This window comes from Linepithema humile, chromosome 4, assembly GCF_040581485.1.
Source record: "Linepithema humile isolate Giens D197 chromosome 4, Lhum_UNIL_v1.0, whole genome shotgun sequence".
NCBI classification, from domain to species: domain Eukaryota; kingdom Metazoa; phylum Arthropoda; class Insecta; order Hymenoptera; family Formicidae; genus Linepithema; species Linepithema humile.
Genome location: NC_090131.1, coordinates 24,924,140 through 24,951,961, shown reverse-complemented (window position 1 = coordinate 24,951,961; position 27,822 = coordinate 24,924,140). Strand labels below are relative to the sequence as shown.

Sequence of the window (27,822 nt, the reverse complement as noted above, 5' to 3'; positions counted from 1 at the left end):
ATTCGCATAAATAGACTTCAATGCCAGCATTCGACGTGTCAAGCGTATTTGTTATCTTCAATCGAAGAGAAAAACGCGTGTTATGCAATGTGAGATGCAATTAACTCTTTATTAAAAGTTCCGAATTAAAATATGAGCTAGACAATTTAGAATCTCGGCGCATCTTCTTGAAAAAAGAAATATACTCTTTGAAACAATCAGTAAATTGTGATAAAAAAATACAGGCTGACGAAAGAAGTCGCTCGAGTGAACGACGTGCTCCAGGCAACGGCCACACCAAGGGGGCTTAATCATTTAGACTATTTGCCCCCGTTGGAGCACGCCAGGCCATCTACAGCCCTTCGGTTCCCAGGCTGTCGGCAAATTGCGGCTTACCGCGCCGGCACGGTTCTTATCCTGGCGCGCACTCGTCCAGGTAATTCTTGGCGGGCCTCGCTTCGTCGTTCTTATCGGAAACGGCGCGAAACAACAAACGAAATCGCCCACACCACCCGTCTCTCCGCCGGCGAGGAAAAAGTGGAGCGTGGTGCCGGCCCGAGCCCGATTCGCCGCGAGTCTTACCTCTTCTTCGATTCACCTCCATCCTGCCGGCGTAATCTTATTTTATCGTGCCGCTTTTACAGGACTATCATAAATCACCATCATAAATCTTATTAGCGGAAAGGTCGTGCTATGATTTGCGTTGTAGTTGAACTGGTAATCGCAACAATGACAATTTTCTGCAAATAAATGAAAAATACTAAATTATTTTCTTGCAAAAAATTATAGCGTTAAATTGTAAAGTACGACGGCTAAAAATATTCCACTTTTATTTGCAATAATTTCTGCGAGACGTAGAATTCATATATATAAAAATATAATATCCACACGTAATAATATTAATTTATAATAATTTTTATATCCGAATATCGCGATTATGCAAATTAATACGAGAGGGGAGAGAGGGACAAAGAAAAAATTTCTTTTATGCGCTTACTAGGAAGCGCAGTGGGCGTTTTGCAGATGTTGCCGTTATTATGGAAAAACGATGACGGCGTGTGTAATTTTGTTATTATCGGATCTATCGCCGGCGCGCCGTCTATTGCGTCTACGCTATTCGCACGTACGTAGTGGCAATTTTATCGTAATTCGTGTACAATACAAGCTAGCCGCTAGTCTAGAAAGCCGTCCGGGGCGGACAATATGAAGGTGCTTCCGTGTATAGCACAGTCACGTTCACTGACTGCTCGCACTATTAATATTTCACATATGCACTCGTCCCTACCGCCCACGCGGACCGATATCGCTCCTCCCACTTTTTTTTCCTCTCCTCACTCATTTACCCCCTTGACCGTAGGCGTTATTTCGATTGCGAATCGATACAGGGACCGCGAGTCACAACAATTCGTGGCAGCTCGCTTTATTGAAACTCTTCAAAATTAAAATTAAAATTAAAAGAGGCACGTGGAACTCATTTGGCAGCGGTATTTCCACGAATATTACAATTGAAGTTCTTAATCCTACCATGCTTAACTCACATATTTATAGCGCGTATTGAAACATGGTACTTTATACGTTGTATTTTTCACACATTCATAATCCTTTAGACTTTTTCCCGATATATTAGAATATTACTGAGATCAAATTTTGTTGGAGAAATCCGAATCGTTCGCTTATGACAACATTCAGACATATGCATGCCGTGCAAAGATGACATATTTTCCATTAACCTTCTGAATAATAATTAAATCGGGGATGAAGAGTACCAAAAGAACGGAGGAAAAAATCAATTCCATAGTTGATGAAATTCTTAATGAAGAAAATGATTTCGATGCAACAGAAACTTGTCCAGAAGATTGCGAAACACCGCCTAAGGAAGTAAATTATACGAAAGAAGTAGCTTTTCATTCAAGCAGTAATATTTTTAATCAATTTTTAGCGAGTTTTGAATAAATTTTGATTTACAACCAATAACGAAGCTTTTATTTTTATGAAAATCATAATGCAAAGTTTGGTTGACAATTTGACGTTTGACAATTAAATTAGATTAAAATAAGTTATCGTAATTAAATTAATTGTAAGACAAAGAACCTATTGATGAAGATAAAAAAAATTTTCTCTTATCGCAGACAAGCCGGCAATGCAAATGCGCCGTGGAGAATTCATCGAGGTTCTCGCTGCGCGTGATGGAGGCGATGCGCTCGTTGCAGCGCGACGCGGACCAGCCGTCCACGTCCAGCGCCGAGGACATCGTCGAATACATCCGGGCGAATTATCGCAGCGACGGCGACCTTTACGCTCAGGTGCGGACCGCGCTGAGACAGGTCTGTTTTCAAGGGTTAGTTTTCGGCGAGACCTAACTCCGTCAGAGGTCGAAGGTCAGAGAGCGGCGAGAGGGAAAGAGGGAGAGAGGACGCGTAATCTCGCGTGTGAGGACGTGATCGCGTTTCAAGGCAATTGCGCTACTATTGTGCAGCCTATCTCGTTTCCAGGTTGTGCATCTATCGACCGATTTCGTTTACGGGCGAATGCTAATTACGTACGGCAAACTCGTACGGCATGTATCCCCGTGCGAAGTTGTTTCAGCAAAATCTAGTGCTTGAGAGAGGCAATCATAGAATTACAGTAAAAGTCTACTCTCTTAACTTAATAAATTGCGATGCAAAATATCACGAGAGTCATTAAGATTATTAACGCAAAATATAAATATATAAAATATGTGTATAATGCAAAAATTTTTTTTCTTTGTACAAAATAATCACTTTTCTTAAGTCATTAATAACTATTTTACTTAATTCTGTTATCTGAAATGAGTTAACAATTATTATTTCATAACAGATTTGCCAAAGAATTATTGAACAACGAGTACCACTTGGTCGGTCCCGTTATTAGTTTTAAGAGGCAGAATGACTGTTCTTTGGATTGCGAAGGTCGCATATCGACGATTACAGATGATTTGTTAAGAGGACAAAAAAGCGTCAATAATCACGAAAACCATGCATGTCATTGCAAAAGATTTCCTAGAAGAAACGGATTATCGCGCCAATATCCAAGATCGCTGCGTGAGGAATCTCTTACAAAAACCTTCATCTCCGATCGTCCTGAAGATTCGATAGAACCGAGGTTCCATTCAACTAGAATATCAGTCAATGAAACAAATAATGCGGATGATCGCGATGATAGAAAGTTTGATTCTGAAGAATTACAACACCTTTGCGGTTGCAAGGATACTCGTGATGATCATCGACGTGATGCAACCAGAACACGTGAAATAAAACAACGTGATGAATATGAAGATCCGATTCCTGGGCCTTCTGGAGTGAAGCCTTCGAGGATGCCTTCGCCGATTCCAGCGAGAAACGCAAAGAAAGCGCGAATGGAGGATCGAAGAGCGCAGCGCGCAGAAGACGACGAAGAGACTACTACAGAAGAAGATTTAGATTGCGTTATTTGTCACCCTGACGCTCAGATTTCACGAGAACAGTCGAGAAGACGACGACCCCGTGATCGAGTTTTCATCAGAGATCGTGTTAGACGGAACGGTCAACGTCGCGAGAATGATGAAGAAAACGAAGAAGACGAAATTGGAGAAAGAATGGAAGAAGAAGACGAAGAAAAGGAAGACGAAGGAATGGAAGAGGAAGACGAAGGAGTGGAAGAGGAAGATGAAGATACAGAAGACAGTATATACAGAGATTTGAAGGCGCAAAGTCCTCGCAGACGAAGTAAGGCACGCGAACGAGAACTGAAAAGGTGGATTCGGCGTTGTCGGCAGGAATGCGAACGACGTATGAGAGCGCGATAACGGATGTCAAACAGCTAATATATGATAAATTATTAAGAAATTGAAAAAATTAATCTAAATTATATCTTCTTAATTGTTTTTCTTAAGCGTAAACTTTAAGCGTATCTTCACAAAATTAATCGCAAAATTTAAATGCCGTGATTCTAATATTTGTTAGATTCTTAAAAATATGGGTATCACTACTGCTATATGTGATAAACATTTCAATTGTAAAATATTAAATATTTGGAATAAAGCGTATCATGTACAAATTAATCTATGTGCTGTAAAAACACATTGAATTATTCAATAGAAATTTTTTGTCTCTCACAAATGATGCAAAATATTCATGTTATGTTAAATGTGAATCCAAATAGAAATAAAAATTTTATCAGATATTTAATAATTCATGTATTAAATAGAAAATTAGCATAATTGCAAATATTATAAGTAGTGTTATACTGTGATTTCTATTATTAAATTAAGCCTCATACAAGATACTCACAGTCAGTATCGCTGGTCGCAGTACTCAACTGTTCTTCTTCGATTCCTTTTGAAGGGAAAATTCCTAACTTTTGCGATACACGCAATACATTCTTCTGCTCATTAATTGGAATCAACAATCCAGATTGTAAGCCGTATAAAAGTGCTTTCTGCACGTAGAATTTAGCTCGCCTTTGCCCTACATAGAAAAATCAACGTAGATCAATGATTATCTAAACATTTTTATATTTTTCTTCTATTTCTCCTTAAATTTAATTTTAGAAGATTAAATTCTTTAAACACCAAACAATTCAATTACTGTTGATTCATATAAATTTATAGATATGTACCATCGTGAATAGCTTTCATGTAACTGGCAATGCATTCTTTTGATGAGCTTCTAGATGTTCTTTTAGAAAGTACATTTTTATCCGCATGTGATTTCAACTGCTCACTATTGTTATCAAAAATTCCATCGTCAAAATTTATCCAAATGGACGGTGCAGTTTGTCCATGAAGATCCTTTTTTCTCGCATTTTGCTTCTGAAATTTATTGCATGCACAATTTCGCTGCTTCCTTTTTCCTTCTCTGTCAGCGCATCTACGCAAATATTTGTACACTAAATCGTACACTGTCAATTTTTCAACATCCCGTTCCCAAAAATAGTTATCATCAATTCCTGAAGTGGCTGATCTATTCACACACAATATGAAAATTACAATAAATTACAATAAATTACAATAAATCAACAAAGCTGATGTATTTAATCATTATATCACTTTATGTACTGTATAGCGAAATAAACAAAAAGCGAACAAATTTTGTTATTAACCCATTTTATGTAAAAAAAGATCAACATAGTGAATTAACCTATATCCATAATTGACGCGACGTCCGTGCACGTTTCTAGATTGATAAAGTTTCCGCTCTCCAGTCATGACAAAATGACAAATGTATTCCTTGTGAATTATTAATAATTATCTTACATGAGTGCAAAACAAAGACCAAAATTTAGGTTGATGGTGCAATGATGAAATAGCGTCTTTTTTACTGTTTCAATTTTCAATTACACACACAACAATAATCATGCTATTTACATTAATCATGTTTCTATTTTATCACGAGAGCGCAAGAAATGATAGTTACCGACACTAATTATTATGTTCAATAGGTACAAGAAAAATATAGTAATCGTTTTTATCATGCGTTGTTATCAAATGCATTTTACTTCGTAGTTGCAAGAAGTGTCTCGAAGCGTTGCAATCGCATTAGTTTACATCATGGTTGCTGTATGACTGGCCGCAACTGTCTGCAACTGTCAATGCCGATCAATTAGCGGCAAAATGTCCAGTAAAGTGAGTATTTCGAAAACTTTTAATTTAATACATTCACATAATCATCGTGTCGTATATCACACTTTCGATTGCAGAGAGATACATTTGCAAACTGCATTTCTTTCGTTTGTATTAATTAACTTAATCGCGACTCGACTCCCGTCAATCTCGAAATTATTGACATTTCTTGCGAAGCAACGTAAATGTCGGGAAAACGTCACTACAATAATGCAACAACAGGACATAGATTTCACATAATTTATTATCAACGCAATCCCACTGTGCACATCCTTCATTAATTAATCATTAGAACGCATGACTCATTTGCGTAATGCTTTATTCATAGGTATTGATATAAGAACTATATTAGCACTAATGTCTCCCACGTAATGATATGTTTTACGTTCTACTTTTTACACGTACGAGAATGATAGGAAAACACTGTATGAACTAACAATTTTCTTTTTGAAAACGCCAATCAAATAAATGTATTTTGTCTGTGCCATGAATTCACAATATATAAAATATTTTTATCAGATATGTAATATATTATTACCAGAGCACAACTGTTCTTATCGACAGCATTTTATTTCTTTTCAGGGTGCTACTAAGAAAACTGAACTTAAAGATGAAGTCAAGACACGTACGCGGTCTAAAACAAAGGCTCTATTGGGCAGCGAGGGCAAGGAAGAAACATCGAGAAAATCGGAGTCTAATCTTCCAAAGAAATCTCAAGGTGTTGAACACAGAGGAGACGGAGACAGATCAAAACAGAATTCCGTGACAAGCAGAACACACTCAACTAGAAGTACTAGTAAACAGTCGAGTGGTTCATCTCAGCTTAAGACCACAAAGCAAAGTCTCACATCCTCAACGTCGAAATCTAATCCGATTAAAGCCTTATCTAGTCAGTCGATAACAAAAAAGAGTACAAGTTCAAAAACGAGATCTGAGAATGTTGTTAAATCGAGCGACGACAGTACAGTCAAAAAGAGGAAGTCCAGAGAGCAAGCAGAATATTCAGAGAAAAGAGGTTCGAGTACAATATACATGCCAAAATCGACTACAAGCAAGCTTAATGTTAAATCCAACGAGAAGACTGCGCATCGAACATCAAGAGATAAGGAAAAACTGCAAGATTCTTCCATACCTGATCGAACCAAACCACGAATGCCATCCAGAGAACGAAGAAAATCTAGAACTCTGAGTCCAAGTGAAATTAGAATGCTGCATAGCGCCATAAAAAGACCAAATATTGAGAAAATGGAGCAGAAGAAAAATGATACTCGTTCTAACGTGCAAATGGATTCAGATGAGGAAATTTACGATTATGAAGATGATTTTGAGGTAAGAAAGCATAAGAAAAATAGAGAATTAATTTCCAAAAATTTACAAAGAAAGATTCAACTTCTAACACTTTCACAGATTTGCACACTAACTTATTCACAAGAAACTAAAGGTATTTGCGAACAAATGTGAATCAAAATTATATCATTTCTTTCAGGATTATGAGTCGGACTTTCAAGAATGCACCGACAGTGAATTTTCCGTGATCAGCGAAAAGTCAGACAGCAGCGGTAGCAATTCCCATCTGGAACCCATCGAGTTACGCAGCCGAGAGAAAGTATTGTCGACTTTAATACCAATCTCTATATATAGATGTGAAGATGCATGATTTAAAAAAATATTTTTTACAGAGAAGCGTAGTGAATATCGACCAAGCAAAGGTCGAAGAGGAACGCATGCTTGATTCAGGACACTACGATCTCGCAGAAGCGAGGAAACGAGCGGCGCGAGTAGAATCTATGTTTGCAAATCAGCCCAACACTCCGCCGTTACCCGAATTGAGAGCGCCAGTTGGCAAAGCATTTAGGTTTGTAATAACCAAGATCAAATATCAGAACGAATAAATGAATATTTGTTTACAGACTTTTTAGTTGCATTTATCTTATTGTTATCTATAGTTGTGTTCTTATCTTGCACGCTTTTCTAAGATGTTTTGTGTTATAAAAAAACTTACAAAAAATTTGCGTGTAATTTAATGCATTTAATGTGCTTATCGGAGCAGCGATGACAGACTGGTGGAAAATAAATCTTTGCCGTCGTCGACCGATGAGGGTTTCGAGGATAGTCGCTCCGGCGACTTTACCAAGTCACCGCCATTGTCGCAAATACCGTTTATCGATTTTCGTAAACCAAAAGAAAATCGACTTGAAGAGGTAATCCACCAAGAGAATGTATATATTAATCATAATATTAAATATAATTATGTATTATTATATATTATTTGTTTTTTTTTTGCAGAACTCACGGAAGTCTCGAAGTAGAGGCGAGGAATTATTGGAAATGATAAAGCTGGATTTTATGGAATGGTCAATTCTGGAGTGCAGTCCCGTACCCTATGATGAATTCATAAGAAATTACGGAAAATTAAATACTCAACAAGTATGTAACACATTGATTGAATTGTAGTGCGATAGATCGCTTATTGCTCATATTCTACAGGTCTTTACTCAAACCGGCGACGATAATATGGATGTCGAGATACAAACGGACGAGGTACTCCGCAAGAATAAGTGGACGCAATTTCCCGTAACTTGCAGAAAGGAATTACATGATAAACGGGATATAAACTTATTTAAAATGGTAATATAATTTCTATTCCGATATTTAAAATTTGATAAAACACAAAGAAGTATATTAAATATTACAAAACTTCACAGGAACAAATTGGCGTCGGAGGTGATTTCGACGAGGCGGACGAAATAAGTGTTCTGTTACGACCGTCGTACGATGTATTGCGGTTGAATGATTTTCTTAATCGCGCGGGCATGGTCATGCTATCGTTACTGGAAGAGAAGGAGCATGGCGGTACCGTCTTTCAGAACGATGTGGATGAATTACCGTTCAGCGATGGATTCGTGAAGCTCTCTGTAGACACAGTGACATTTCTAGCTACTAGACCGGTGAAGATCATACATTATTCGAATGTTTTAAACAAAGTTCTGCTCACCATACATGCTGCCGTGGAAGAGGTAAGAAACTTATTTTGTGCGGATTAAAAAAAGAACGTGATTAATTACTTTTTCATGCCAAACAGGAGATAGAAACCGTGAGCAAGCAAGATTACGTCACCGATTGTTGCATCGGATGCGTTTGGAATATTTCTGAGCCTTCGATGCCGAAGAAACTCTTTTATTCTCAGTGTCCCATTACTGCTTGCTGCTTTCATTTAACCAACTGCAACATAGTGTTCGCCGGACTCGAGGACGGGTATGCAGCTCGAATCCTTTTCAAAGTTTCTACACTCTGAAAAAAGATAATCTATCTTTTTAATTCTTGAAAATAAAAATTGATTTAAAAACAGATCGCTGAGTCTCTGGGATCTCAAGGAGGATGAGATGTGGCATCAGAAGGTTACGGATAAGGCTAACGAATTGGATTGGGTGATAAGAACGCCTACTTACACGACAACGGCGAATATAGAGCAGGATGCACACACATCGCAGGTTGTCGCGATACGCGTGCTGTCCAAGATCGAGACCATTTCTGCTAAAGCAAGGAACAATAAGTTTGTTCCCATCCAGGTTATCCAATTAAACAATTATTGCAATTATTAATATTTATCTGTTAAAATGTAGCCGTACTGATCCCTGCTTGTCCTTAACGAATTTAACAGATATGTAGCTTAGATGAGGATGGTTGGCTTATAGTTTGGAGCATTGTTCATAGCATGGGTGTGATTATCGATGACTTGGGATTGTCTCACTGGGGTGACATAAGACTCATAAAGAATCAGAAAATGTTTCTGATGAGAAAAAACACGGAAATGTAAATATAATACTCGTAAAGCTGTCTGGTTGTGGTAACCAAACCTCCTAATCGTTTTCCACTTTCTTCTAGAATGAATACGTTTGTCGATATGCATGTGGACAGTGCGAATACAAATAACATTTATATCGCGACTAACAGTATTGATGTTTTGCATGCTACTTGCATCAATAATAGAACTAATCCATTAATGTACAAACCGGCCGAGATAAGTGAGTGGTGGTTTTATTATCGCATTGGTGTCCCATCAAATGTGATCGCGATAACAACAGACTTATCAATCATGTTAAATATTACAGGTGAATGCGGTGGTTCAACTTGCATTGACGTTTGTCCTTTTAACCAATCCTTCTTCTGGGTAAGATTTTCCTAGAGTTTAACTCGAAATAATTATATAATATCATTCTTATCAATTTGATTTTTATCAATTAGGTCGGCTGTGAAGATGGAACGATACGACTGCATTACTTGAACGTGGAGAGACCGATTGTACAACTGAAAAATGAACAGTATAAGGATAAAATTAAAGCTCTCCAATGGTCGAAAACAAAACCGCTGACTATATATGCTCTGGACAATAATTCTCGGTAAGATTTTTTCACAAAATGAACAGCGTTACCTAGATAAGGTAATAAAAAACTTGTAAATCCAACAGAATTCACATATGGGATTTGAGTAAAAGTGACATCTGTCCCGTATATACATGTCATGTATCTCCGCAAAAATGGGGAAAGATAAGCAGCATGCAGCTGTCGCCTTGCATAATGGAACAAGATATGACGAATCAGTACCTGGTGAGTTTAAAGAACTAAGCAAATTATATATTCGAAAAGAATTTTTCTATGCTCTCTGAATTTTAAAATGTGTTATTTAGGCTCTTGGCTCGGAGTCTGGCAATGTGGAAGTACACAAACTGGAAAAAGGTTTCTATTCCTCAAAGAAAGAAGAATTTTCACAAGAACTGAACATATTCCTGCGATACGTTTCGGTTTCATAGATTAGTCAAAGAGAATTATAGGCACTTAATAGTCTCGCATAGAGTTCCAATTATTACTAATTCTTTCAACGATTTGGAGGAATTCACGGATTTTATACTTCCAATATACACGTGATGCACCTGCAATATACATTATTTAGATATCAGATAAGACAAGTTGAAAAACTAATTCGTATTTTTAATTGGCAATTTTAATTGACGAGGGACAATCCCGCATATCTCGGAACTCTAATTCGTAAGATTTGTAATACAACAACACAATCGTGTCTTTGATCATTTCAAATAATATTGAATTTTTCGAATGTGCAATCGAGCACATTTAAATTGTTATAATTTTGAATACTTTACAAAAGCGAGTTATATGTATAAGGAAATGAGATTTTTGCACACTTCATATCTTTTTAAAACGTAAGTTCCGTTTAGGAAATATTGAACGCCGTCCAGTGTAGATAAATAGTGTTTATGACACATTTATATGTACATTTATATCATGTATTGTACAAAACATATAAATAAGAGAAGATGAAATAATAAGACTATACAGTTGAAATATATGTAAGATTTTATACATAGCCTAGCCGGTTTGATCTCGCGTTTTTCACTACAAATAGTCCGTTATTGATAATACAAAGATAATTATTCTACTTTTAAAAATACTTTGGTAAATACAATTTTTTACAAAATGCTTTAATTTTGACAGACTTTATTTTACTAAGAAATCAACAGTTGATGTTTTTCAATTATTTCTAATATTTGGTAATTAGTAACTATTTATTAGTATAAAAATAATTATCATTCAGTTTTAACAGCAATTATCATGAATGTGAACGATATTTATAAAGAATCTATCAAAAGTCATATCTTACTGTTATCAAATGATGTTAAAAAAAAAAGATACAAGCGAAAAAATTAACATAATTGCAAACTACCTATTATTTACAGCTAATGAAATATTACCAATTATTATATATATTAGGTGTTAAACTTAGTTTCCGCCGTTTTTCGTCTTACAAAATTAATTTATTAGAAAGAGAGTAAAATAAATAGATTGATCAAAATATTTTCCCTCATTTTCTATGACTTTTGCCTATCTTTCTGAAAGGAGACATTTTCCTTTCTTCTTCTCTTCTGGATTTTTCCGAGGGCATGTAAACGTTTGTAAACAGCCATTGAAGTAACACCTAACGCTTTCGACAATTCTGAAAGTATTTGAGATGGATTTTTATCCAGTAAAGCTTGAGGTTCGGCATTCTCAAACTTTTTCGGCTGTCCTGAACCAAGATCTATAGAGAGGTTACCTCAGGAAAACCGGTTGTGGGCGAGGGACGATGAAGTAAGGGGGGAGCTAGAAATAGCTTGATGGCGAGGGGCAATGAAGGAAGGGGAGAGCATAATGATCTCATCGACAAACAGTAGCTGTCTGAGATAGCTTCTGTTTGCCGATGAGATCATCATTGCCCCTCTTGCCGCTCGTCCCTCTCTGCATTTGCCCCTCTTGCCGCTCGTCCCTCTTTGCGCATGAGGTAACTTTCTCTCTATAGATCTTGGTCCTGAACGTGGTTTGTCTTCCATACTAAAATCACCACTTCGAAAACGTTGAAACCTCTCTCTACACGTTGTTTCTGATGGAGCTTCTTCACTATAAGTCTCGGACAGTAAGCGATGCGTTTCAGCTGCAGTTTTCTTCATGTCGAAATAGTGGAGAAGCACATGTCGAAAAAATACTCTATTACGATCCATTTTTCATCGATTAAAAAATCTCTGTTTAAACAATACTCAATCTTTGCATACTAAATTGTATTGACCAATGTTTATCCTTCATAAGACAAGCAACTTCAAATATCGAAACTTATTTCGTCTGCAGCTGGCACGATCTACTTGTAAGCGACGGAGACTAAGTTTAATACCTAATACATATAATCTCGTCGATTTTACTACAAATAATGGACTATCCTATATACATGGCATTACCTTTCATCATTAGCAATCCAATGATCGATATAGAAAAACGACAACTATACACAGGACTAGTGGGAAATGTGTGAGCCATGCATGCGCCGCATTGCAAGCACTTTGGTTTATGATATCTTCCACGACTTCATCATAATTGCGCCCTTGTACTGTCTGATGACCGTGTAACTCTATGTATCGTGTTCCATCCTGTGACAACAAAATTTTATTACGGTATTTCAATTTATTTATACATTGCAAATCATTTGCGAGTGACAAAATTTGAATAAACGAAGTTTTGATCAAGATCCGTATCGAGACGTAAATCAAGAGAAAAAGATCTCAACTAGGCCAACTTCTTTGGCCAAAATACTCTGCGCCCCTCTTATTTGTTCTTAAATTTCCAAAACAATTTAATATGTTTATGTATCTCTCTTTTTCTCATCTCTTTCTCTGCAGAGATTAAAAGCAATTTTATCATTTGTTTCCACGATAACGTCTCCGCTATTATTTTCCCTTTCAGGATTCGAAGATCAAAAATATATTCTCTATCTCTAAAGCTATTTGTCCTTTAACTTACGGGAAATATAACACCGAGATTGCCTTCGTAAGGTGCGTATAACGAAAATGCAGGTGTCTCTCCGTTGAAATGTTTTCCAAACAGCTTGTCCATTTCGACTAGCATCGAATAGATATCCCGATGTCTTACCTCCGTCACATTCTTTTGCATTACTATCTGTAAATACGAAAAAAAAATGTTACCATAAACTGAAATCATCCAGATTTATATTTACACTACTGCGCATCTAATAAATTGGTTATCCAATTCTGAGTTTTTTTATTTCACACAGAAAGATTTTATGTTGAGATAGTATTATCTCACGTTAAGAATCAAACGCTTTACGTCAAACGCGTATAAGTCTTTTGAGTTGCGCTAAAGATTATACCGAGCCAAGAGCCGTCCAAGCGAGCACATATGGAGTTCCTTTTATAGCTTCCGCCAGAGTCTGACTCAATACTCTATATTTCGGTTTAGAGTTCAAGTTCTTAAGGTCAACTTTCTGATGAAGAAAATCACCTACGACAACAAAAGTCACGCACGTTAGACAGAAATATAATACCAAAAATAAATTTAAATAATTAGCATCGCTTACCAGGTTTTGTAATATTTTCTACGACATTCAGATCGACGAAGGCGACATCGACGATACCGGAAGTTAAGTAGTGGAAGGCAGTTGCATCATCGCTCGCTTCTCCATCTGCGAAGAGATCAATCTTGATTACTCACGTTTACAAGATTCACATATTTTACACATGTATATAATTACGCTGAATTATTAGCTTTAAAATGTCAGTTTTATTATGCACGATTTATATCGCTTTAATATATTCTTAGTGAACTGTGCAAATTTAGATAGCTTATCGTGTGTCTGTATGTATTGTGTATGCTCGTATCTTTATGATCGATGCTCATTTATCGGTACCACGCGCTTAATCATAATTGTACGCGTTTTTGCGCCTCACCTTTTACGCACAAGGAGTGTAAATTGCTCGGAAGCACATTTTTATCTTTGTTTTCCAGACCAAGGACGCAGCTGTTTGCGAAAAAGTTCGAGATGGCTTGCGTATCAGAACAGTCCCAATTTTCTTGCGATTCGTTCCTCATCACTGACGTGAAAGCATTCCAACCTAACAAGAGAGAAATTATGGACAAATTACAGGCAATTCGGAGTGACTGACGATAAATATGAAATTTTATTTTATAAAATCATACCGACGCTCCTGTAGCCTGTGAAGACCGCTTTAAAGCCTTTGAGATCACGCAGCGTTTTGAATGAGGAACTCAATCTGACAATCGCTGCGACTCTGCTCAATCCCTGTCTCGTGTTCGTCATCATATGAGCGATAGGCTCTAGATTTTTTCTACGAAAAAAAAGCGATATAAAAGCATTTTTCTTTTTTTATTTACCACATTCCTTGTTCTGCTCTTTACTCACTTTCTAGCTTCAAGAAGCTCTTCAGGCAGTATTACGGATATGTGCGTTTGTCCGCTCTGCACAGATTCCAAACACGATTTGTTACCAGTATCTGCATACTGGTAGCATAAGATGTTCGGCTGGATGCCGTAAGCAGAAGCAGCCATTTTCATCCATTCGCACTTACGCATTTCGAGAAGAGATTTCACGCACCATTTCACGTCTCTCGAGCATTCCGTTCGTATGTTAGCGCTTAGAAAATTTGGAACTTTAACCGATAAATAAAATCAGAAATAAGGCTTTTTACATGTTCGTAAATCTTCTTAGATATTACACAATCATTATTAATTTAATGAATTTCTTTGATCCCGCAATGCAAAAGAATGACATTTGCGCGTCAAGAATGAATTAAAATTACACTGCAAATAAATGTTGAAAACATTGTATATACGTTACATTGTTGTAAATGATCGAAGGGTGGTTGCAGCTCTTCCACATTGACCGAAGTGACATAATAATCTTCCAACAACTCCAACAGATTCGTCCCCCACGCTGTCATGTTATTTAAGTTCATTATGCGGGCAACTGTCTTGGCTGCAAAGCTGGTGAGAAAGAATATAATTGATAATTTTTTCATTCTGCGTTTCTCCAATTCTCTGTCATAAAATACCAGAATAACTTCGCGTAGGAGCGGCGTAAATACTTACGCTCGAGCTACGATTGCTGGCCACGGTTTTGAAATCCAGACGCACGGTTCATCAAAATTAAGCGGTTTCGTAGTACCGTCTGAACACAGAAATCTGTAATCTTGCGTGTCAACATTCTCGACCTATATATAAGTCACAGCAGAAATGTTAAATAAGATGATAATAATAATACATAATTATATTACAAATCTCTCTTTCTCTACAAATCGTCATAGATTTCTCTGAGATCAAAGGGCAAAATTGTTTCTGATTTGTTACAATACGTCGTTTCTCGCTTCAAGAATATCGCGATCGAATTGACAATCGTGTTAACTTGTTGATTACCTTGAAATGTATGCGAGCGTCATCCAGTCTGACCCAGCCAACGTCGCCTACGCCATCGACGAGACAGAGTACAGCACCCTGTCGCCCGTAATACTTGTCGGTGTTGTAACAGCTGGCTGGGTTTTCGCACGCAGCACAGAGATTCCTGTATTTTGTTTCTGCAAGTGACAACAAGGATTTCTTCACTTGCACCTGGCATCAAACGTGTGGTTCGTATCGTTCAAATTTATCTACACAATATATGGTTGAAACGAAAACGTTTGGAAACAAATTGATCACATAGCACACATACATACACAATCGTGTATTTTTCTTTAATTAAATTAACGATAAGCAAGCAATAATATCAAATAAGTTTCAATTATTAGTCAACATTATTAATTTACTACATTAAGAATCTAAAGATAGCAAAGACATATTTAAAGAAAATCTGCAGAATTAAAATAGTATTTACGTTTTGCTCCATCTCATTGTATAATACTTTTCATGAAAAGTCACGCACGTCTTGCGCTAATAAACTTGTTATCTTGCAACGATAAATCTTAATCAGCATAAATCATATAATTATCCTTATCAATAAATCGTACTCATAAATAAATCTCAGTACACATATACGTAATGAATTCGTATTTTTGAAATTACGTACTCAAATAATAATCAATCGTAGTATCCGATGACCATGGACCTGCAATGCAGGCCATTTCAAAGAGGTTGGATAAAACTTGTATCCTGTTCTCCAGCAGCGACATATTTGGCTCACATTGTTTGCGAGCTATTAAATTTTCAAAATACTGTAAAATAAAAGATCAGATTTGATACATCGGCTAATTGCAACTATACAAATATATTGGTGGATTAAAAAAACACACTAACCGTTGAAAAAGATTTTGTCCAATCTCCGACAGTCTCGAAACCGGGATGACACAACCGCTTGCCTTTAACGTCATATGCATGGTGCAAATTTTTATGCCCTATTGCAACCACTTCAAAACGCATCGCTTCTGAAAGAAAATAACCGTAAATTTTAATAGTATATTCTAATAATATTTTAATCATACATTTTTCGACGCCAAATTTGTATCAATTTTCCTTTATCAAAAATGCGAAAAGCATAGATAGTAATTAATTTTCAACTGAATAAATAAATAATAGAATCATATTTTTAAATTAATTTTTAGTCAACTTTGACAGAATTTTAATTTTGCTGTTAGTATCTTCTGTCTTATAAAAAATAATATAAAAATTTAAAAAGTTTCAACATTTTTGATAAGGAAGAAATAGGATACTTCTGTATTTTGTTCGCATCTTTATCTTAATTACCATTTTGAAAGAGTCTTAATTCATTCGTGATTAGGAAATTGTAGATGTCATAGTTCCTTATCGCTACAAGTTCTTCTGGTTCTAATATAGTGAAATCAGCGTCGTCATTCATTAATCGACGTATACAGCCAAACCTAAATTAAAATTACTTTCATATAAGAAGTCCAATGAAAAATTGATCTTTCTAAGAAAGTCATATCTCAATAACATGTTTCAAAAACTTCGAACTGTAATAGTGTTCTGATCAGATTATTGGTTTGGAAACAATTGGTTATCGCTCTTGAAAAATAAAAACAGGAGATGTGGCTTTCTTGAAGAAAGACTTTCAATTTTATTTTAACTGAAAAAACTTTTTATTCGGATATTTCATTGTAAAAATTAATTAAAGAAAATTTTTTTCAACTATGTGCAGTACTTGCCTGTCAGTTTCGATAACACATTCTACTGCACTTGTCAGCATCTTTGGACAGAGTAAAAGAATTTTTTTCGAAGAACGTGCGGTTTCGACTAAGCAGACCTTCACTGAAATATTATAATATTTTTAAAATTACATACATTTCTACTATTTCTCAAAATGGACAAAAAAAACATTTTCTTTTGTCCATTGACAAATTTTCTTTTGTCGTTCTGAAAATGATTCTGATTATTATTTCAAAGCATATTTATTGTGCTTGAAAAAAGTATTACAATATTATTTTTGGCCTTGTCTTCAATTTTACATTTAAAAAGCAAATTCAATCCGTCAACATTTGTGAAAAAAAGATAGTTGAAAAATTAATCATGAAATTGACATAAATTAGCACAATTTTATTGTTAATTACCATTAATTTTAATAATCATTTTTATAAATAAAAAAAAGCTGTCTGCAGATTCCACAAGTTTCTAGTGAAAAATGTTTTAATCGGCAATTACTTATTGTTAGTGAAAAAAAAAGAATGCGGAAGGCGTATTGACCGTAACCTTCCAACTACCTTTTATGACGGAATGATAACTCGCGTGTCGCAATTAGCACTTTTATAGTTGAACAGTTTATTCGAACAATCCAGTAATTTTCCTGCCATGATACAAACTTCATTATATAGAAAATTTTATTTCCGTAAAATAATTATTTAATAATAATATTTAATATTTTTATTATTAATTATATTATTATTAATTTTCTGTTCGCAGATTACTTTCTTTATGGTGTTTTGAAAAATTATGTACTTCGCTCTATACACAAACGTCAACAAAAATATTTAAAAAAAAAAACATTATCATAAAGTAGTAGATAATCCGATGATATCACTGCGATTTTTGTTTTACTTACATTTATCATCAATAGTGACATATTTGTAACCTAATTCATCTGCAAAAACGATCCAACAAGACGTATAAAGTATGAAGATGAACCAACAAGACATATTTCGAAGATCCATGATTAACCCCGACTCTGCATCCCTTCTGTAAACAAAACTTGTTTTTTTTTACATAATTCTCCAAAGAGATTTCCTAATTAACGAGTCTATACTGGCATGAATCATTTATACTGAATCATTTAACGCGGTCATTGTCATCTCACAAAGACTAACTATAATAATCACATTATACTACGATATGCTTATCATCGAGTTATATTTTCTCGTATCAACACATACGACCAAAACTGTATTTGAAAATGTTACATGTTATAACAAATTATGATCTGTTTGCTTTACTTTTTAAATGTGTTTAAAATTTATTTTGTTTCATAACTGAAAGTTTTTAGTATGTTATATTGATACAAAATTTACTTAAAACAATATATTTTCTATATACATACATTGAGTATTCTATATACGAAGTACATTCGTAAGAAAAGACAGTTTCAATGTTTGAAGTTGAAAATTATTTGTGAAATACAGTACTCATAAATATGCTTTCTGAAAGATTATTAACAAACTAACTGTCATGAGAGATAAAATTAAATTATTTTAATTTTTTTATAATCTTTTCTATAAATATATTGTCATAATAAAACATTAAAAACTTTCTTGATTATAAAATAAAGCGTTATTTAGATATATTTTAAAGTAAAACAAACAGATCATAATGTATTGTATAAAATATATTGTACCAAAGTTGAATTATTCAAAGAAATATGAATTTTTTCGTTGAGAATTATTACAAGACAAGTGCCGAAGAGAACTCGGGCATAAGAACATGCATCTTGCCGAAATATAGTCAGGGAATCGCATACTTTCACTCTTTGGCCTTGAGACTTTTTGCTGATACAAGGAATGCTTTTTTTGTAGAATTAGCTAGACTGTCTGTTTACATCACTGAAGATCTATGCAGTTGATCACAATTCAAAACCAAGATCATCAAGACCAAGTATTCGCTTTGTTAGTTTCATTCCAAAATATAAATTGTTGTCTAACTAAATATTCATATAAACATTCAAATATATATTTCGCGAAAACTCTTCAAAATTCTTCTGAAATTCTTGTTAAAATTTTCTCAAATTTTGCGGATACTGGGTTATGATCCTTCGTTATTCCGATTTTTTCGTTACGTACCTTCACACCAAGATTCTTGTCATAAATGCAGTAGGAAGTAACAATTTTTCGTTCGTCTTGTCTAACTCACGCTTTGAAAAGACGTTCATAAATGCACTTACTTAAGAATACACTCGTAAGTTGCTGAATTTCAAGAATTCACAAGGAGAATATTATCTAATGTGATTCAACATGTGTGTAAAGACGCTTGCACTGAACGTAGAGTCTGCGAGTCGCGGTATGCATGAGAGCACGAGTAACGACGGCCGGCCGATGTTTCCGACTGTCTGGCGACTTGGATCACACACAACAGCTGACGATGCCCCGCGCTAATCCGACCGAAAGTCCAGTGTGTATGTACAAGGAGCTGGAATCATTAAATCTGGTGGGAGAGATCAAGAGAACAACGCGAGACTCCGGCGTAATACACGCGCGCGTGTGCAAACGCGTGTTATATGAAAGTGACACAGCTCATGAGAGACCAAGATAGAATCAAGTTCGTTTGTTTAGCGGGAAACGTTTTGAAAATTGTACAGCTTAAATCGGCAAATTATCTTAAATTTGCATTTCTAACGAATTATAAGTGTCTATTTTTATTTATAAAAGCGTTAATCTTTTTTTAAATTACACGAAATTATCATTACCTTGCCATAGTTCTCTAACGTTTAATGACAAATATGAATTTAGGAAGTATCCTTTCCAATCAGCTTCTCTTGAATATATGTATATTTTGTATGTATATATGTATTCTTTTATTGCATTGTCTAATGTAGAAACACAGCGAGGAATTTAATCTGTTGACTCCAGATAATAAGTGTATCCAGATGATTATCTTCTAACGCTTACCACATTGATGCATACTTGAATTATAAAGAAGGTCATGTTACAAAAAAAGAAAAGATTCTCAGTTACGAAGAAGAAAACTCTAGTGAATGATCATTATTTGATTTTGTTTAAAATTATAAATAAAATACATGGATATTTTCTTTCATTACATTTTTATATACTACTTTTTTAAATATTACTTTTATTTTTACTATTTCTAAAATAGATAATTATTTTGACTCACCTAAGAATTCGTATTTCGTATCTTTCCACTTTAATTGCTTTATTTATAGCTGCTAGAAAAGTTATACTTTAAAAGTTATACTTTTCTAGCTTTTTTATCTTATTAATGTTTTCCAAATAATTTTTTAGTATAGGATGGATACTGTAATTTGTTTCAGTTTGCAATCTAAACAAAACTGTAGTTAATATACGTACATGACTCATACTGTTCATTAGTAATATGGCAATTAGATTTTATTCTCATCAGATATCATTCTTGCTTCTTTTATTACTTTTATGTAGCAATTATTATTGACTTGTTATGAATATTGTTAAATCAATGGGCGTCGCTGCATGCGCCTGCAACAAATTGATTAGCAATATAAATAGATGGGAAATGTAACAAGTATATAGATGAGTCACAATTATCTGTGCAACAAGATAAGATTTCATCGTCATTGACATTAGCATTAACAATGTGTGCATGCATAGGCTTTATTTGTATAAAGTGATATATTGCACAGCGATCTTAAGATAGTTAAGATTTATGAATATGATGCTTTTCACAATATATTATACATTGTTAAAGCTGAAACACAACATAGGAAATGTTGCTACTCAAAAGTCATTCGACCTTCTACACGTACAATCCAAGATTGTTAAAATGATTCTTGTGCTAATCGCATGAAAATGACGTAAATATTCTAAATAAATCGGAATTTCCTGTCGACGTGATCAAAATGCATAAGGAAAAAACCGACGTTTTCTATTTCGCATCAGTGCAAAATAATGAAGTACATGTTCGGCTACGAAAATATTTACTTGCAATGCAATGCCATATTTTATTTTCCTTTTATTTTCCCCCTCGTTTAGAAAATTTCCTTTCCTTCAAATGTGTTATTGATAACTAAACAAGCAGTGAGATCGATAACAACAAAACAGATTGCCAGTGTCATCGTACAATAAATAATGTAATACTATACATATATTGCACGTCTCTCAAATGATATCCTATTAGATAAATTTGTAAAAACATCTTGTATTGTTATCGCATCTTTATCAATTTTTATCGAAGGAAACGATGCTTAATGATGCTAGTGTCACTACGAATATAGGGTGTACCAACACTACAAATAAGTTATTAATCATACCGTTATCAAATTCTACGATAAATTCATCTAATAATTAAAATACGAGATGCAATTAAAGTTTGCTCAGCACAAATTTATCGAAATTTATCAAGATAATAAGAGATATTTTATGTAACGGTATATTGTGCCTGATAACTGCTCGGAATTGACTTTTAAAATCGTCCCACTTCACGATTCGTCACCGCCACAGTTACGCAGTTGCGTTCCTCTCGCCGAGCGTGTCGATGCATTGGTGTAATTTCGGTAATAATTTGATATCTAAGCATGATGTGTTACTTCTGAAAGTGTCTGTTCGGTGAACAATTACACTTTTATGACGCCTGTACATAAGACATGCTTATTAACTCGTACTTTTTATTCTGTATTTCTCCTTGTTTCACCAAAGCGTAAATACATCTGCATTTTATTTTAGGTGCAAAGAGTGCAAATAGAACAGATAGATCTACTACACACATGTTGCCTGCATGTTGTTCAATTGCTCTGACAGTGTATCTGCATCACTGACAGTATGCGGTTTTGCCGAAAGATTAAGAGTCAAGAGATTGTCGGAGAGCAAACTGCATGCAGCCAGCTAAAATATGGTAAGTTTATCGAACAACGGGCATCAGCTCGAAAATAATTTAGATTTGTGAGCGATCATAAGCACGGCGAGCAAGCGATTAATTTATAGAAAACTTTACTAAAAAAACTTTGGACTGCATATATAAATGCACGGCCGCATTTACCATAAGGTGCATTAGGCGCAAGCTGGGGCCTCATTTTGAAATCTTACTCCTCACTAATGACAATATAAAAAACAGCCTAGTTATAGTTGCAAAATAAAATGCTTACTTTTAAATATTAAATTCATAATATAAAAACTAGAGGTCGTGAAAAACTTGTAAGCGGTAATTGTTTATTAAATTTCGCATTTTTGCATCATGTGATGCATGTCGACTTTTATTTTCAATAAACACTTAAAAAAAATGCGTATGAATTTGATTAACTGAAATAGACTTGGTTTTTTGAGGCCTCAATGATGTTGCGTCTAGAGCCTTCAAAAGTATAAATGCGGCCCTGTATAAATTTGCATCGTTTGTCATAGACCGCGCAGTTGTGGCAGTATATACTAAGGCACTATAAACGTGAATATGCAGTTGATCGCGACATCGTGCGGTCTTATTTTGGAATCGTTTGAAATTCGTGCGTATGATACTTTGAAGCTTGACCGGAGGATTAATTCAAACTCGAATAAGCATGTAATGTATAAAAATAATTTTTAGGAGAATATTAGGTCTGTTTTTTTTTTTTTTTTTTTTTTTTTTTTAGTTCCTTCCAATGTGGAGGGAAAAAGATAAACTCTGAACTAGTGCTGCCAGTTCAGCTAAAAAGAACAGACCTATTGAAAGTTTAGAATGCATTTAGTATCATTTAAACATTTGCAAAAAATTTGAGTGCCATTTTCAAAGAACTTCTCACATATGATATTTAATAGTTTGCAGTATGGTGCCAATCTAGCACATTTTTAGGAGGAAGTGCAAAATAGTGGATCTAAAAGTGTTTAGTGTAATCTGTTGAAATATAAATCATGAAAGTCAATTACATACAATTGCCTGTAAAGGCGCATTATTTCTTTTTTATGGCAGGTGAGTACTTCATTAAATACGTAACAACATTTATTTAATTTCAAAATCTTTGTACATGTCTTTTTACATCTTCTTTTACATATATTATAAACATTTCTATATTATAAAATTATAAATATAGACATGTTTTATATTTTAAAAGATTCTTTATACTATAAACTTTTATATACGTAAATATATATTATATTTTAATTAAAAAAGATATAAAAATCTGAAAAATTAAAAAATATATATAAATCATGAATAATTTAATAAATTATATTATTAAGTACATAGATGTAATTACAATTATTCGATTTATTTTTTAGCTATGGGTCCTATTTTACCATTTCTACCAGTCTATGGGAAGCAACTAGGTGTTTCACCATTAATTATGGGCAGCATCACCGGAATTTTGCCTATTCTATTTCTGATCGCTAAACCAACCTTTGGCTTCCTCGTGGATTATTTCCGTACTTGGAGAAAATTAATTTTTATAGCATTGCTTGCTGTAACAAGTGGCTGTTACATTTTTATGTACTTTTTACCGGTATTGCCGGGTCCGATGCTACCTGATCATCATTTTCAAAATATTTCTTGCACTTCCTTATCAGTTTGCGATATGGAATATGTAAGTTTTCGTTTCTACTTATGTATTTATTTTTATACGTTAAAAATATATTTTATATGTAATTTAAAATTCAATTTTTAAATATTTTTTCAAACATATTTTTAACTATATTAAAAAAAAACTTTTTTTGTTTAAGCATACCTCAGCAATGGCATCATGTAACGGATCAAAAGATACTACATGTTATTGGATATGCAACAATGCAAATTTTTCTACACAAGTATCTTTTTATTCAACTAAAGGAGAGGCAGTCATTTCACCAGATACTATATGCTTATTAAATATTAATGAAACGTTGTTGTGTCCAGAAAACACAACAAATAGTTGCGATGTTACCTGTGATAACTTTGAAGATAATTATTGTTTATATACATCTCTTACTTTTTGGGGGTTTGTTCTTTTGATGTCTCTTGGCAATATTGGATTTAACGTTTCCAACTGCATTAGTGACGCAATTTGCTTCGACGTATTAGGTAAATGATATTATAGAGACATATTTTAAAGTTTTATCAGAAGATAAAATTTATTGAATTTTTACAATAAATAATTTTACAGAGAACTGTTTTATGTGTGTTCAATAAATTTGTTCATCTTTTCAGGTGAAGGTGGACAAATGGGATACGGTAGGCAGCGAGTATGGGGTACAATCGGTTTTGGCATCGCAGCATTATTAGCTGGTTATACAGTTGACTTGTGGTCGCAAGGAGAAATCTATAAAACTTACACTCCAGCGTTCCTTCTTGTGCTCGGATTTACTAGTATTGATTTGCTGTGTTGTAGAAAACTTGAAGTAATTATATTACGCATTAAATAGAAAAATAATGAACAAAATAGCTTATAATTTTATTCTTATATTTTCATTGCAGTTGCCACTCATGTCAGGATCGACAAGCATATTGAAAGATGTCTGTGCACTTTTGAAATTGAAGCCTATCGTTATATTTTTATGTTTTGCTACCCTTGCCGGCATCCTTGATAGCTTTATGATTTACTTTTTATTTTGGTAAATTTCTTTATTAATTTTTCCACTGATATCTTTGTATTTTTATTTATCATTAAGTAGTTAATATAAAATTGATTATATTCAATATAGTTTATTCTACCAGGTACCTAGAAGATCTTGCTATGACAACCGGCCATATGGGCGAAATTAAATTAATAGAGGGTTTAACAGTAGCTGCGGAGACTCTCGGTGGCGAGATAATATTTTTCTCTTTGTCTGGTAATGTTAAATGGTTCTTAGCTTGCTACATAAAATTTGATTGCATATCTAGAAATACTGTGTTCTGATGAAATATTAAATTTTTTGTTTTTTAGGCAAAATATTAAAGAAATTTGGATATGGTTATACTTTTACATTCTGCTTTGTATGCTACGCGTTGCGGCTAGCATTAATATCTTTGGCGCCAACGCCATGGTGGGTGCTTCCAGTAGAATTTTTCATGCAGGGGCCAACGTATGCACTTTGCTACACGACAATAGTAGCATATGCAAGTGCAGTATCACCACCTGGGACATCAGCTACTGTTCAAGGAATTGTGGCGGGAATGGATGATGGTTTCGGTAAGCTTCCTTATTTATTTGCATATAAAACATCATTTTGAGACAAAAGTGGTTTGCAGAAATAATATTAGGTGTTAAATTTAGTTTCCGCCGTTTTTCGTCTTACAAAATTCATTTATTATTAGGTCAATAACTTGAAACCCGCTTTTTTTTTTTGCAAAAATTAAGTCTTTATTTAAAAAACAAATGAAAAAAAATTAATCAAAGTATTGACCATCGTTAGATATGACTTTTTCCCATCTTTCTGGCAATAAGCGGATTCCACGGCGAAAGAACGACTCATCTTTAGAGGCTATTCAGTCAGAGACCCATTTTTCGACGCTTTCATAAGAGTTGAAGTGTTCCTCAGCAAGTGCGTGTGCCATCGACCGAAACAAGTGGTAGTCGGAAGGGGCACAGTCTGGTGAATAAGCCGCACGGGGTAGCACTTCCCAGCGAAGTGCTTCCAATGTTTCCTTGACAGTCTTAATGACGTGAGGTCGAGCGTTGTCATGAAGCAAAATCATTTTATGCTGTCTTGTCTCATATTCTGGTCGTTTTTCGCGCAATGCTCGGCTCAAACGGATTATTTGTTGTTGGTAGAGATCTCCTGTGACTGTTTGACCAGATTTCAGTATCTCATAATATACCACACCCTTTTGGTTTCACCAAATACAGAGCATGGCCTTCTTCCCATGAATATTGCGTTTTTGCGCCAATGTCGATGATTGGCCTGGGTCGCAAATGGTTTTTCGGCGTTTGAGATTATCGAAATAGATCCACTTTTCATCGCCAGTCACAATTCAATGCAAAAACTCCTTTCTTTTTTGCCTGACAAGCAGCATTTCGGAGATGGTTTTTCGCCTTTTGATGTCTCTTTTTTTCAGTTCATATGGCACTCATCTTCCTTCCTTATATACATTTCCCATGGCTTTTAAATGCTTGGAAATGGCTGCTTGAGTAACATCCAACGTTTCTGCAGGTTGATTTTGTGTTTGACATGGATCTTCATCCACTAATGTTTACAGTTCTGTATCTTCGAATTTTTTTGCTGGCCTGGACGTTTTTTATCATTTGTGTCAAAATCACCAAGTTTGAATCGTCGAAACCATTCCTTGCAAGTTGTTTCCGATAGAGCAAGTCCCCTATAAGCTTCAACAAGCATTCGATGAGATTCAGCAACAGTTTTCTTCAAATTAAAATAAAAAAGCAAAGCTTCGTGCAAATGATGTTTATTTGGTTGAAATTCAGACATTTTCTTCGCAGTAAAAAACTATGTTGTTGTCACAAATACAAACTTTTATATACTGAATATTATTGACAGATATCAAAACTAAAAATGATGCCATGTTCAGCCATTACAGTTGACGATTGTCAAAGTTACAGCTATTTATCGCTAAAAGGCGGGTTTCAAGTTATAGAGTAAAATAAATACACTAATCAAAATATTTTCCCTCATTTTCTTGACTTTTGCTCTTCTTTCTGTAAGGAAACATTTTTCTTTCTTCTTTTCCTCTGGATTTTTCCGAGGACGTGTAAGCGTTTGGAAACAGCCATTGAAGTAACACCTAACGCTTTCGACAATTCTAAAAGCGTTTGAGATGGATTTTCATCCAGTAAAGCTTGAAGTTCGGCATCCTCAAACTTTTTCGGCTGTCCTGAACGTTCTTTGTCTTCCATGCTAAAATCACCACTTCGAAAACGTTGAAACCACTCTCTACACGTTGTTGCTGATGGAGCTTCTTCACCATAAGTCTCGGACAGTAAGCGATGCGTTTCAGCTGCAGTTTTCCTCATGTCGAAATAGTGGAGAAGTACATATCGAAAAAATACTTTATTACGATTCATTTTTCATCGATTAAAAAATCTCTGTTTACACAATACTCAACCTTTGCACACTAAATTGTATTGACCAATGTTTATCCTTCATAAGACAAGCAACTTTAAATATTAAAACTTATTTTGTCTGAAGCTGGCACCATCTACTAGTGAGCGGCGGAAACTAAGTTTAGTACCTAATATGAATACATATTTTCTTGATCAATAAAAATTCATGCTAATGTAATATTTATAGGATTTGCTATTGGCAGTTTGATAGGAGGTATCTTATACAAGAAAGTTGGTGGCGCAATAACCCTTAGAATATTTTCAATAGTCGCAGCATTCTCTGCATTAATGTACTTCGTCCTTCATACTTTGTACTTAAAGTATAAAACACCAGGTAAGGAACCAAGTAATTTTAATCATTAAAATGTAACAAATTAAAAAAAATGTTTTAAAAGAAAAACTTGTTGCAGACACACGAAATGAATGGAGAACGCCTGAGGAGGCGCAGAAACATTGCGAAGTAGCAGAGTTATAAAATAAGTGTGTTCATAAGTTCCGAATATTTTATATATGTATAGTCATAAATATATATTATAATTTGTGCTAGTTTTGTATAAAGAATTTGATATGATTTATTATTGTAATAATAAAGACATTTTTTATTATTTAAAGGTCTTTTTATGTAAAAATATATATAAAATATTTATACCTCTTGCATCACGTTAATGAAATATCACATTTTTTATATGATTTTGAAATAAAAAGTATTATATTTCATATATTATAAATATATCATTTTTATTAGGATAAATATTAAT

The 27,822-nt window shown here is 34.5% G+C and overlaps 4 protein-coding genes and 1 long non-coding RNA gene across 10 annotated transcripts; 3 read left to right on the top strand and 2 right to left on the bottom strand.

Moving 5' to 3' along the window:
• Positions 1–90: 90 nt before the first annotated feature.
• On the bottom strand, positions 91–5,392 carry LOC136999758 (uncharacterized). The gene is made up of 4 exons (XR_010890076.1): positions 5,118–5,392; positions 4,597–4,940; positions 4,269–4,445; positions 91–719 (listed from the first exon to the last, which is right to left on the bottom strand). It is a non-coding gene; the product is annotated as an uncharacterized lncRNA (long non-coding RNA).
• On the top strand, positions 1,663–3,991 carry LOC136999755 (uncharacterized). The gene is made up of 3 exons (XM_067354452.1): positions 1,663–1,857; positions 2,109–2,317; positions 2,818–3,991. The coding sequence occupies exons 1-3, from the start codon at positions 1,735–1,737 to the stop codon at positions 3,782–3,784; spliced, it is 1,299 nt and encodes a 432-aa protein (XP_067210553.1). The 5' UTR covers positions 1,663–1,734; the 3' UTR covers positions 3,785–3,991.
• A 96-nt stretch (positions 5,393–5,488) lies between the features above and the next one.
• Positions 5,489–10,963, top strand: LOC105672568 (cytoplasmic dynein 2 intermediate chain 1). The gene is made up of 16 exons (XM_012367592.2): positions 5,489–5,602; positions 6,182–6,928; positions 7,086–7,205; positions 7,279–7,454; positions 7,650–7,800; positions 7,886–8,026; positions 8,087–8,227; positions 8,305–8,616; positions 8,682–8,854; positions 8,949–9,168; positions 9,261–9,412; positions 9,485–9,624; positions 9,712–9,770; positions 9,845–9,999; positions 10,068–10,206; positions 10,287–10,963. The coding sequence occupies exons 1-16, from the start codon at positions 5,591–5,593 to the stop codon at positions 10,407–10,409; spliced, it is 2,961 nt and encodes a 986-aa protein (XP_012223015.2). The 5' UTR covers positions 5,489–5,590; the 3' UTR covers positions 10,410–10,963.
• A 1,155-nt stretch (positions 10,964–12,118) lies between these two features.
• Tsf3 (Transferrin 3) lies at positions 12,119–19,586 on the bottom strand. 4 transcript variants are annotated; one of them, XM_067354421.1, is made up of 16 exons: positions 19,224–19,586; positions 17,996–18,129; positions 17,106–17,208; positions 16,687–16,820; positions 16,240–16,364; positions 16,013–16,157; positions 15,367–15,524; positions 15,043–15,164; positions 14,792–14,937; positions 14,357–14,603; positions 14,134–14,282; positions 13,884–14,048; positions 13,514–13,618; positions 13,307–13,437; positions 12,940–13,095; positions 12,119–12,569 (listed from the first exon to the last, which is right to left on the bottom strand). In XM_067354421.1, exons 2-16 carry the CDS (start codon positions 18,102–18,104, stop codon positions 12,390–12,392), a joined length of 2,175 nt encoding a protein of 724 aa, XP_067210522.1. In that variant the 5' UTR covers positions 18,105–18,129; positions 19,224–19,586; the 3' UTR covers positions 12,119–12,389. The 4 variants fall into 4 exon arrangements, with proteins under 4 accessions (XP_067210522.1, XP_067210520.1, XP_012223016.2 ...); XM_067354419.1 differs by having other exon boundaries at positions 16,240–16,367; positions 19,224–19,584; XM_012367593.2 differs by having other exon boundaries at positions 16,240–16,367; positions 17,996–18,126; positions 19,224–19,584.
• Positions 19,587–21,486: 1,900 nt separating this feature from the next.
• On the top strand, positions 21,487–27,669 carry LOC105672570 (major facilitator superfamily domain-containing protein 6). Of its 3 annotated transcripts, XM_012367597.2 has the most exons (12): positions 21,487–21,643; positions 21,813–21,981; positions 22,485–22,638; positions 22,875–23,025; positions 23,334–23,635; positions 23,772–24,108; positions 24,235–24,425; positions 24,502–24,638; positions 24,742–24,857; positions 24,953–25,198; positions 27,252–27,398; positions 27,475–27,669. In XM_012367597.2, the coding sequence occupies exons 4-12, from the start codon at positions 22,968–22,970 to the stop codon at positions 27,537–27,539; spliced, it is 1,599 nt and encodes a 532-aa protein (XP_012223020.1). In that variant the 5' UTR covers positions 21,487–21,643; positions 21,813–21,981; positions 22,485–22,638; positions 22,875–22,967; the 3' UTR covers positions 27,540–27,669. The 3 variants fall into 3 exon arrangements, with proteins under 3 accessions (XP_012223020.1, XP_012223018.1, XP_067210532.1); XM_012367595.2 differs by lacking the exon at positions 22,485–22,638; XM_067354431.1 differs by lacking the exons at positions 21,487–21,643; positions 21,813–21,981 and having other exon boundaries at positions 22,107–23,025.
• The last annotated feature ends 153 nt before the right edge of the window (positions 27,670–27,822 follow it).